The sequence below is a fragment of the Bombina bombina genome, chromosome 7, assembly GCF_027579735.1.
Source record: "Bombina bombina isolate aBomBom1 chromosome 7, aBomBom1.pri, whole genome shotgun sequence".
In the NCBI taxonomy this organism is placed as follows: domain Eukaryota; kingdom Metazoa; phylum Chordata; class Amphibia; order Anura; family Bombinatoridae; genus Bombina; species Bombina bombina.
Window position 1 is genome coordinate 25,950,379 of NC_069505.1, and position 12,377 is coordinate 25,962,755.

Consider the following 12,377-nt stretch of genomic DNA (forward strand, 5'->3'; position numbering starts at 1 on the left):
AGTATTTTCAAATTGTTTATTTCATGTTTTTAAGCATTATAAAATACAATATATATTTTAATCATATGTGGTTTGTTTCACGTTTGTATTCACCACTAATTTAATTGAATCGAAGTATATGGGAATTAATTTTAACCCTTTGGTGTGAGGACCTATAAAAAACCTCTCTGCATTTGAATATATTAGATTTACATTTTTGCACATGGTCAAACATTCAGAATTCTGAGTTTATTTTAAAACCCCTTTTTAATTGTTTACTTTAGCATCCACTTTGCGCACTTATATTTTGTATTATATTTAAATTTTTGTCCTTTTGGAAGTAATATTGGGAATCTTCCTTATATATAGGTGTTTGTATTCAATTCATTTTGCGCTGGTCTCTAATTGTTTTATTTTCTTAATGTGACCATTTAACAACAGAAAAAGGAATAAGTGCAGCTGTTTTTATTGTCAGTAAAGCTGCCGGCATATCAGACCTACACTACGCTCATTTCCAGCAGCGGCACACTCCTGGCATCTACTCCCAGTGGGCAGGAGCACATGAAGATGGGGGTGTAAGTAAAAGGCAGAGGGTTTAGTATTTATCCCAGTAACATTATCTTGTTAGGGGTGTACATTTGGATCCATTGTGAGGATCCGAATGCGGAAGCTCGTGCCCTTAGGATATTTACGTAGCCAGATTAAATCTTGTTAAAGATCTCCACTCTAAATATCTGGATTTGCACAGTTCGGATATTTTACAGGAATCAATCTGGCTATGAAAATATCCGAAGGAAACAAGCCGCTGCTTACTGTCGAATTCAACCCTCACTAAGGATTATAATGCACATACTGTACCTAATTCCTATGCCTTTACAAATATGACAAGCCCACTGCAGCTACCTTCTCAAAGCCTTTATCCTTCATCCTCTTCCCCAGAACATCCCCGATGCCAGCCAGGCACTGCACGGATTTCTCGCCCATGGGCTCAGCCACAAAATCACGGTGCTTCTGTGATGTAGACGACATCTTTGCTGTGTTGTGTTGACCTAAAGGAATAGAAAAAAACACTGATAAGCAAACACAGCCGTACATAGCAGCCTGGATTCACTAAAGTTGGTGGTGAGGTCAGAAGACAAAACCTTGTATAGAGCGAGACAAATGTAACAACATCCCCTGCATGGTGTATTCATTCAGACTTAAAAGGAAATTAGTCTATGTATAACTTATATATAATTAATACAAAGGTTTTCTTTTGTACGGTTTTGTAAATAAACTGGGTCTAGCAGTGTCATAGTCTGTATGCACAATGTCTCTTAAAGTGATTGTAAAGTTTAATGAATTACTGCACCGTATCTAAAAATAATCTTAAAAACACTTTTATTCATTAAACTTTACAAACACATTTCATTTTAAAAATATTTACCATTGCATTATGGTAAACATACCGCTGATCCTCCGCCCGCATCTTCTACTGTATGTAGACTATCAATGACAAATACGGCTTCCTCCAGTTGTTGCATACCCCACAAGCTGAATGCCAATAAATAGCCTTCCATGCAATCAAGAAGCCGCTAGCCAGTCTAAACCACCATTGTACCAACCCTGTTGTATGGCTGTGAGGTCTGGGGCCCAACACTGACTCAGAACTACCAAAAATTGGACAAAACTCTCACTGAAATTGCACATCTCCAGTTCTGTAAATATGCACTGCGGGTATACAGAAGTGCCCTTAACAATGGGTGAAGAGCAGAGCTGGGGAGATTCCCATTGCTGCTACCAATGCAAAAACATAATTTATGCTTACCTGATAAATTCCTTTCTCCTGTAGTGTAGTCAGTCCACGGGTCATCATTACTTATGGGATATTAACTCCTCCCCAACAGGAAGTGCAAGAGGATCACCCAAGCAGAGCTGCTATATAGCTCCTCCCCTCTACGTCACAACCAGTCATTCGACCGAGAACCAAACGAGAAAGGAGAAACTATAGGGTGCAGTGGTGACTGGAGTATAATTTAAAATTTAGACCTGCCATAAAAAACAGGGCGGGCCGTGGACTGACTACACTACAGGAGAAAGGAATTTATCAGGTAAGCATAAATTATGTTTTCTCCTGTTAAGTGTAGTCAGTCCACGGGTCATCATTACTTATGGGATACCAATACCAAAGCTAAAGTACACGGATGACGGGAGGGACAGGCAGGATCTTTATACGGAAGGAACCACTGCCTGAAGAACCTTTCTCCCAAAAACAGCCTCCGAAGAAGCAAAAGTGTCAAATTTGTAAAATTTGGAAAAAGTATGAAGAGAAGACCAAGTTGCAGCCTTGCAAATCTGTTCAACAGAGGCCTCATTCTTAAAGGCCCAAGTGGAAGCCACAGCTCTAGTAGAATGAGCTGTAATCCTTTCAGGAGGTTGCTGTCCAGCAGTCTCATAGGCTAAACGTATTATGCTACGAAGACAAAAGGATAGAGAGGTAGCAGATGCTTTTTGACCTCTCCTCTGACCAGAATAAACGACAAACAGGGAAGAAGTTTGGCGAAAATCTTTAGTTGCCTGTAAATAAAATTTCAGGGCACGGACTACGTCCAGATTGTGTAGAAGTCGTTCCTTCTTTGAAGAAGGGTTAGGGCACAATGATGGAACAACAATCTCTTGATTGATATTCTTGTTAGTAACTACCTTAGGTAAGAACCCAGGTTTAGTACGCAGAACTACCTTATCTGAATGAAAAATCAGATAAGGAGAATCACAATGTAAGGCTGATAACTCAGAGACTCTACGAGCCGAGGAAATAGCCATTAAAAACAGAACATTCCAAGATAACAACTTGATATCAATGGAATGAAGGGGTTCAAACGGAACACCCTGTAAAATGTTAAGAACTAAGTTTAAGCTCCATGGTGGAGCTACAGTCTTAAACACAGGCTTAATCCTAGCCAAAGCCTGACAAAAAGCCTGAACGTCTGGAACTTCTGACAGACGTTTGTGTAAAAGGATGGACAGAGCTGAGATCTGTCCCTTTAAAGAACTTGCAGATAAACCCTTTTCTAAACCCTCTTGTGGAAAAGACAATATCCTAGGAATCCTAACCTTACTCCATGAGTAACTCTTGGATTCGCACCAGTGTAAGTATTTACGCCAAATCTTATGGTAAATCTTCCTGGTAACAGGTTTCCTAGCCTGTATTAAAGTATCGATTACTGACTCCGAAAATCCACGCTTTGATAAAATCAAGCGTTCAATTTCCATGCAGTCAGCTTCAGAGAAATTAGATTTTGATGTTTGAAAGGACCCTGAATTAGAAGGTCCTGTCTCAGAGGCAGAGACCAAGGTGGACAGGATGACATGTCCACTAGATCTGCATACCATGTCCTGCGTGGCCACGCAGGCGCTATTAGAATCACCGATGCTTTCTCCTGTTTGATCCTGGCAATCAAATGAGGAAGCATCGGGAAGGGTGGAAACACATAAGCCATCCCGAAGGTCCAAGGTGCTGTCAAAGCATCTACCAGGACCGCTCCCGGGTCCCTGGACCTGGACCCGTAGCAAGGAAGCTTGGCGTTCTGGCGAGACGCCATGAGATCCATATCTGGTTTGCCCCAACGTCGAAGTATTTGGGCAAAGACCTCCGGATGAAGTTCCCACTCCCCCGGATGAAAAGTCTGGCGACTTAGGAAATCCGCCTCCCAGTTCTCCACTCCTGGAATGTGGATCGCTGACAGGTGGCAAGAGTGAGACTCTGCCCAGCGAATTATCTTTGATACTTCCATCATCGCTAGGGAACTCCTTGTCCCTCCTTGATGGTTGATGTAAGCTACAGTCTTGATGTTGTCCGACTGAAACCTGATGAACCTCCGAGTTGTTAACTGAGGCCAAGCCAGAAGGGCATTGAGAACTGCTCTCAATTCCAGAATGTTTATTGGAAGGAGACTCTCCTCCTGAGTCCATGATCCCTGAGCCTTCAGGGAATTCCAGACAGCGCCCCAACCTAGTAGGCTGGCGTCTGTTGTTACAATTGTCCAGTCTGGCCTGCTGAAGGGCATCCCCCTGGACAGATGTGGCCGAGAAAGCCACCATAGATGAGAATTTCTGGTCTCTTGATCCAGATTCAGAGTAGGGGACAAATCTGAGTAATCCCCATTCCACTGACTTAGCATGCACAATTGCAGCAGTCTGAGATGCAGGCGTGCAAAAGGAACTATGTCCATTGCCGCTACCATTAAGCCGATTACCTCCATGCATTGAGCCACTGACGGGTGTTGAATGGAATGAAGGACACGGCAAACATTTTGAAGCTTTGTTAACCTGTCTTCTGTCAGGTAAATCTTCATTTCTACAGAATCTATAAGAGTCCCCAAGAAGGGAACTCTTGTGAGTGGTAAGAGAGAACTCTTCTCTTCGTTCACTTTCCACCCATGCGACCTTAGAAATGCCAGTACTAACTCTGTATGAGACTTGGCAGTTTGAAAGCTTGACGCTTGTATCAGAATGTCGTCTAGGTACGGAGCCACCGAAATTCCTCGCGGTCTTAGTACCGCCAGAAGAGAGCCCAGAACCTTTGTGAAGATTCTTGGAGCCGTAGCCAACCCGAATGGAAGAGCTACAAACTGGTAATGCCTGTCTAGGAAGGCAAACCTTAGATACCGGTAATGTTCTTTGTGAATCGGTATGTGAAGGTAAGCATCCTTTAAATCCACTGTGGTCATGTACTGACCTCTTTGGATCATGGGAAAGATTGTCCGAATAGTTTCCATTTTGAACGATGGAACTCTTAGGAATTTGTTTAGGATCTTTAAATCCAAGATTGGTCTGAAGGTTCCCTCTTTCTTGGGAACCACGAACAGATTTGAGTAAAACCCTTGTCCGTGTACCGACCGCGGAACCGGATGGATCACTCCCATTAGTAAAAGGTCTTGTACACAGCGTAGAAACGCCTCTTTCTTTATCTGGTTTGTTGACAACCTTGAAAGATGAAATCTCCCTTTTGGGGGAGAAGCTTTGAAGTCCAGAAGATATCCCTGAGATATGATCTCTAACGCCCAGGGATCCTGGACATCTCTTGCCCAAGCCTGGGCGAAGAGAGAAAGTCTGCCCCTCACTAGATCCGTTCCTGGATCGGGGGCCCTCACTTCATGCTGTCTTAGGGGCAGCAGCAGGTTTTCTGGCCTGCTTGCCCTTGTTCCAGGTCTGGTTAGGTTTCCAGCCTTGTCTGTAGCGAGCAACAGCTCCTTCCTGTTTTGGAGCAGAGGAAGTTGATGCTGCTCCTGCCTTGAAGTTACGAAAGGCACGAAAATTAGACTGTCTAGCCCTAGGTTTGGCTCTGTCTTGAGGCAGGGCATGGCCTTTACCTCCTGTAATATCAGCGATAATTTCTTTCAAACCGGGCCCGAATAAAGTCTGCCCCTTGAAAGGTATGTTAAGTAATTTAGATTTAGAAGTAACATCAGCTGACCAGGATTTTAGCCACAGTGCTCTGCGTGCCTGAATGGCAAATCCGGAATTCTTAGCCGTAAGTTTAGTTAAATGTACTACGGCATCAGAAATAAATGAATTAGCTAGCTTAAGGGTTTTAAGCTTGTGTGAAATCTCATCTATTGGCGCTGAGTCAAGGGTCTCTTCCAGAGACTCAAACCAAAATGCTGCCGCAGCCGTGACAGGCGCAATGCATGCAAGGGGTTGCAATATAAAACCTTGTTGAACAAACATTTTCTTAAGGTAACCCTCTAACTTTTTATCCATTGGATCTGAAAAAGCACAGCTATCCTCCACCGGGATAGTGGTACGCTTAGCTAAAGTAGAAACTGCTCCCTCCACCTTAGGGACCGTTTGCCATAAGTCCCGTGTGGTGGCGTCTATTGGAAACATTTTTCTGAATATAGGAGGGGGTGAGAAAGGCACACCGGGTCTATCCCACTCCTTAGTAACAATTTCAGTAAGTCTCTTAGGTATAGGAAAAACGTCAGTACTCGTCGGTACCGCAAAATATTTATCTAACCTACACATTTTCTCTGGGATTGCAACTGTGTTACAATCATTCAGAGCCGCTAATACCTCCCCTAGCAGTACACAGAGGTTTTCTAGCTTAAACTTAAAATTTGAAATGTCTGAATCCAGTCTATTTGGATCAGATCCGTCACCCGCAGAATGAAGCTCTCCGTCCTCATGTTCTGCAAATTGTGACGCAGTATCAGACATGACCCTAGCATTATCAGCGCACTCTGTTCTCACCCCAGAGTGATCTCGTTTACCCCTAAGTTCTGGCAATTTAGACAAAACTTCAGTCATAACATTAGCCATGTCCTGTAGAGTGATTTGTAATGGCCGCCCTGATGTACTTGGCGTTACAATATCACGCACCTCCCGAGCGGGAGATGCAGGTACTGACACGTGAGGCAAGTTAGTCGGCATAACTTCCCCCTCGTTGTCTGGTGAATGATGTTCAACATGTACAGATTGATTTTTATTTAAAGTAGCATCAATGCAATTAGTACATAAATTTCTATTGGGCTCCACCTTGGCTTTTGCACATATTGCACAGAGAGATTCCTCTGAGTCAGACATGTTTAACAAACTAGCAAGTAGACTAGCAAGCTTGGAAATACTTTTCAACTAAATTTACAAGCAATATGTAAAACGTTACTGTGCCTTTAAGAAGCACAGAAAAAAACTATGACAGTTGAATAACAATGAACCGGATTAGTTATAAAAACCAAATTTACCCGGTAAAAGCATAAATTTAGCAAAGGATTGCACTCATTAGCAATGGATGATTAACCCTTAATATCAGAAAAAACGTATAATAATTGAAAATATAAGCGTTTTTATCACAGTCAAAGCACAGTCTCACAGGTCTGCTGTGAGTGATTACCTCCCTCAAAATAAGTTTTGAAGACCCCTGAGCTCTGTGGAGACGTTCTGGATCATGCAGGGAGAGAAGGCAGACTTGTGACTGAATTTCTGATGCGTAGCAAAAGCGCCAAAATAGGCCCCTCCCACTCACATACAACAGTGAGGGAAGCTCAGTGAAACTGTTTTAATTTAAAATAAACGACAGCCATGTGGAAAATAACGCCCAAAACAATTTTTCACCAAGTACCTCAGATAATTAAACGATTTAACATGCCAGCAAACGTTTAAAATCTAATTTATGAAATGTCATTAAAAGCCTGCTGCTAGTCGTTCACACTGCAAGTTAGGCTAAAAGTTATATGCATACAGTATTATCCCAGTGAAGTGCCATTCCCCAGAATACTGAAGTGTAAACATACATACATATCAGCCTGATACCAGTTGCTACTACTGCATTTAAGGCTGTACTTACATTATATCGGTATTGGCAGTATTTTCTCAGTCAATTCCATTCCTTAGAAAATAATATACTGCAACATACCTCTTTGCAGGTGAACCTGCTCGCTGTCCCCTGATCTGAAGTTTACCTCACTCCTCAGAATGGCCGAGAACAGCAAATGGATCTTAGTTACGTCCGCTAAGATCATACAAAACTCAGGTAGATTCTTCTTCAAATTGTGCCTGAGAAGAAAACAACACACTCCGGTGCCGTTTAAAATAACAAACTTTTGATTGAAGATATAAAAACTAAGTATAATCACCACAGTCCTCTCACACATCCTATCTATTAGTTGGGTGCAAGAGAATGACTGGGTGTGACGTAGAGGGGAGGAGCTATATAGCAGCTCTGCTTGGGTGATCCTCTTGCACTTCCTGTTGGGGAGGAGTTAATATCCCATAAGTAATGATGACCTGTGGACTGACTACACTTAACAGGAGAAAAAGGGTTTACAAATTCTAGTGTCACCAGTACACTTCACCACCAAGCACTCTGTGACCCAGCATCAAAAGCATTTAGAGAATATACATCAGACCTGCAAAACCACATCAGCAAAAGCACAGCCCATGAGAGAGTGTCACCAAACACCTTACAAACAGCTCTGAAGGAGAGGTACACTGGGCACTGGGAGGTACAGACTGGGTAACAGAACAAGCAGGAGTGTTACAGGTCACTACAGAGAGAGTACAGACTAGCTGAGTATCTCACAAGTATCACCAAACACCTTACAAACAGCTCTGAAGGAGAGGTACACTGGGCACTGGGAGGTACAGACTGGGTAACAGAACAAGCGGGAGTGTTACAGGTCACTACAGAGAGAGTACAGACTAGCTGAGTATCTCACAAGTATCACCAAACACCTTACAAACAGCTCTGAAGGAGAGGTACACTGGGCACTGGGAGGAACAGACTGGGTAACAGAACAAGAGGGAGTGTTACAGGTCACTACAAAGAGAGTACAAACTAGCTGAGTATCTCACATGTGTCACCAAACACCTTACAAACAGCTCTGAAGGAGAGGTACACTGGGCACTGGGAGGTACAGACTGGGTAACAGAACAAGCGGGAGTGTTACAGGTCACTACAGAGAGAGTACAGACTAGCTGAGTATCTCACATGTGTCACTAAACACCTTACAAACAGCTCTGAAGGAGAGGTACACTGGGCACTGGGAGGTACAGACTGGGTAACAGAACAAGAGGGAGTGTTACAGGTCACTACAGAGAGAGTACAGACTAGCTGAGTGTGACAGACCCTGTGGTCAGAACTAAAAGAATTGGCATTGTGTAGCTTTGAGAAGCTGTTTTCTAAAAGACAGGTTTGCTGGCCTCAGCTATTGTGTGCTATAATTACGTTTAAGTAATAAACATTCCATTGTTTAATCACATCTAGAGAGCAGACCCCTAGTGATAAGAAAAGCCAAGTGTGTGTCTTGTGTTTAAGTTGTTATCAGCTTGAGCAAGGTATTCTATTGTATCATGTCAAAGGGCGTGTTCCCTCCATCTAATGTACAACAGTCTTTAAACCCCCCACCTGGGGTCTGACCTGCATAAATACTGGGCATATGGCCCTTAATAAAGTACATTCTGTTTTAAACCTGAAATGTGGAGCCTGGTCTCATGTTGAGGGGGAAACTGATTGGGGTTGTGAATTGCTGATTCCCTATGCAGGACATTGTTCATCTGGTATTAACCCTTGGTATCTGGTTGGTACCGTAACAATTGGTGGCAAGTGACGGAATGAACCTTATCGCCCAGAAGAGCAACTACACAAGCCAGTAACCTCAAGAAGAGGGGGATTATTACAATACTGACTAAGATGGAAAGAGTACCAGGGACAGAAGGAACCAATGGGCCCAGCATATCAGACAGAACCCCCGAAGAAGCAAGCTTTGATCGGGCGGTTAAAATAAGACTGGCATATTATGGCCCCAACCCATCTGCCGAAATTATCGACCGGGTCATAGCAGCTGTGGAGGCCAACCTACTTCGCCAAAGCAGCGCTGCAGCAGCCCAAGTCACAGCAACCCCAGTGGAAAAGAGAAAAGTAAATTTTGCAGCTTTTAAAAACTTCCTGGAAACAGAAGGAGAGATTGATGGGTACCTTGCGGATTTTGAGAGGCAATGTGCACTACACAAGGTACCCGCAGAGGACTGGGTCACGATATTATCCGGAAAATTATCCGGCCGGGCCAGTGAGGTTTTTCGGGCCATTCCAGATGAGGAAGTTGGGGATTATAATACTGTGAAAGAGGCTCTGCTCTCCAGGTATGCGGTTACACCGGAGGCATACCGGAGGCGGTTCAGAGACACTGTTAAATTAGCTGGTGATTCCTACCTTGAGTGGGCATGTAAGGTGCACCGCACAGCAGCTCACTGGATAGCGGGGTGCCAAGCCGTATCTGGGGAAGAGGTGCTGCAGCTATTCCTGTTGGAACATTGCTTTGACAAGTTATCAGCAGGAGTTAGAGAGTGGGTTTGGGACCGTAAACCCTCCACTCTGCATGAAGCTGCTCGCCTGGCAGATGAGTATATGGATGCCCGCAAACTGGACACTGCTACCACTAAGCCCCCTGCTAGAGTGGAGTACAGACCCCCAGTCACCCCAGCTGCTGCCAGTTACCAAACCCTGGCGCACCGCTATACCACACGGCCTCCGGCCACAAACTACCCTCAGAGAGCCCGGTTCAATTCACGGGGCTACTCACAGCCTATTTGGTGCTTTAGATGTAAGCAACTTGGGCACAAAAGACCAGAGTGTCCCCTAAATGCAGCGAACCAAGCACAGTCCTGGAGAAGACCCGCCGGCGGAATCCCACGTAACCCTCAGCCTGCGGCCCACTACGTAGAGGCGCAAGAATGCTGGGGCATCCTACATGAAGCAGACCTTGTGCAAGCTGCCCGCCGGAATAACCGGCAACTGGTTAAAGTGAATGGGAAGGAGGTCAGTGGTCTACGGGATACTGGTGCTACCACGACCTTGCTTCAAAAGAACTTGGTGTCTGAGAAACAGCACACTGGAGACACTGTGATTGTGAGGGTAGCAGGGGGCGCTGTGTTCCGCCTACCTGTTGCCAGGGTACATTTGGATTGGGGAGTAGGCGCTAGACCTGTGAATGTGGGGGTCATGAAGGATTTACCCGCTGATGTTCTCCTTGGAAATAACTTGGCCCCCCTTGTTTCTGCCTACGCTCCTATGGGTCCCGCTGATGTTAACCCTGTGACTACCCGTGCCCAGATCCGTGCAGCAGAGACTGACCCACCTGCTGCTAAGCCCCAGGACGCTGAGCTCAGTAAATCTCTATCCGCTATTGATACGTGGAAGTCCCGTTACAATGGAGCTCAGAGGAAAAAGCACGTTTAGAACGTGAATCTCTGCTAGACAAGCTGCACCGAGAGACTGCAGAAAACACCAGCTTGAGAGTGGGACATGAAACATTAAAGACAAACTTAGCGACACTTGAGGAGAAGCTGACGCTGGCTCATAGTGAGGTGCAGCAACTCAAGGGCACCCTATGTCAGTATGAAGGGATTGTGGATACCTATAAAGAGCAGGTACAGAAAACTCGTAAAGAAGCTGATGGGATTTTGAAGGACTGTTTAGCCCTAGTCTGGGCACTGAGGAAGTTGAACCCTTGTTTGTATGGACAGGAATTCTCTCTCATAACGGGAATACAGATGGATTGTCCTGGCAAACTGACATGCCTACCACCTCCTAGTCCGGTCATCCCCAGGTTGACCCGCCAAAGGGTCAAGCCGGGTCTGCCGGAGTGTTCCACAAGGGGGGAAGCTATGTGACAGACCCTGTGGTCAGAACTAAAAGAATTGACCTTGTGTAGCTTTGAGAAGCTGTTTTCTAAAAGACAGGTTTGCTGGCCTCAGCTATTGTGTGCTATAATTACGTTTAAGTAATAAACATTCCATTGTTTAATCACATCTAGAGAGCAGACCCCTAGTGATAAGAAAAGCCAAGTGTGTGTCTTGTGTTTAAGTTGTTATCAGCTTGAGCAAGGTATTCTATTGTGGCCTGTCAAAGGGCGTGTTCCCTCCATCTAATGTACAACATTCTTTAAACCCCCCACCTGGGGTCTGACCTGCATAAATACTGGGCATATGGCCTTTAATAAAGTACATTCTGTTTTAAACCTGAAATGTGGAGCCTGGTCTCATGTTGAGGGGGAAACTGATTGGGGTTGTGAATTGCTGATTCCCTATGCAGGACATTGTTCATCTGGTATTAACCCTTGGTATCTGGTTGGTACCGTAACAATTGAGTATCTCACATGTGTCACTAAACACCTTACACACAGCTCTGAAGGAGAGGTACACTGGGCACTGGGAGGTACAGACTGGGTAACAGAACAAGATGGAGTGTTACAGGTCTCTACAGAGAGAGTACAGACTAGCTGAGTATCTCACATCTGTCACTAAACACCTTACACACAGCTCTGAAGGAGAGGTACACTGGGCACTGGGAGGAACAGATAAGGCAACAGAACAAGCGGGAGTGTTACAGGTCACTACAGAGAGAGTACAGACTAGCTGAGTATCTCACATGTGTCACCAAACACCTTACAAACAGCTCTGAAGGAGAGGTACACTGGGCACTGGGAGGAACAGACTGGGTAACAGAACAAGCTGGAGTGTTACAGGTCACTACAGAGAGAGTACAGACTAGCTGAGTATCTCACAATTGTCACCAACCCAAAGCACAGACAGATACTCACTAAATACAGAACCTCTGACCACCAGCTGGAAAACAAAACTTATGCTTACCTGATAAATTATTTTCTTTCCTGGCATGGAGAGTCCACAAATCCATTCATTACTGTTGGGAATTCACTTCCTGGCCACCAGGAAGAGGCAAAGACACCCCAGCCAAAGCATTAAGTTTCCCCCCTATCTCCCATACTCCCCCAGTCATTCAGCCAAGGAGATGGAAAAATGGGAGAAACACAGGGGATATAAAGGTGACTGAAGATTAGGAAAAAACTCTGCCTTAAAAAGAGCAAGGCGGGTTCGTGGACTCTCCATGCCTGGAAAGAAAA

The 12,377-nt window shown here is 44.7% G+C and overlaps 1 protein-coding gene across 1 annotated transcript in view; it reads right to left on the reverse strand.

Annotated features, from left to right (window-relative positions):
• LOC128635725 (barrier-to-autointegration factor B-like) overlaps nt 1–1,024 on the reverse strand; it is a 39,638-nt gene extending 38,614 nt beyond the window's left edge. Inside the window, exon 1 of the mRNA XM_053688845.1 lies at nt 883–1,024. Coding sequence (XP_053544820.1) covers nt 883–1,008 — 126 coding nt within the window. The 5' untranslated portion in view covers nt 1,009–1,024. The remainder of the gene's footprint in view (nt 1–882) is intronic.
• Nucleotides 1,025–12,377: the final 11,353 nt, after the last annotated feature.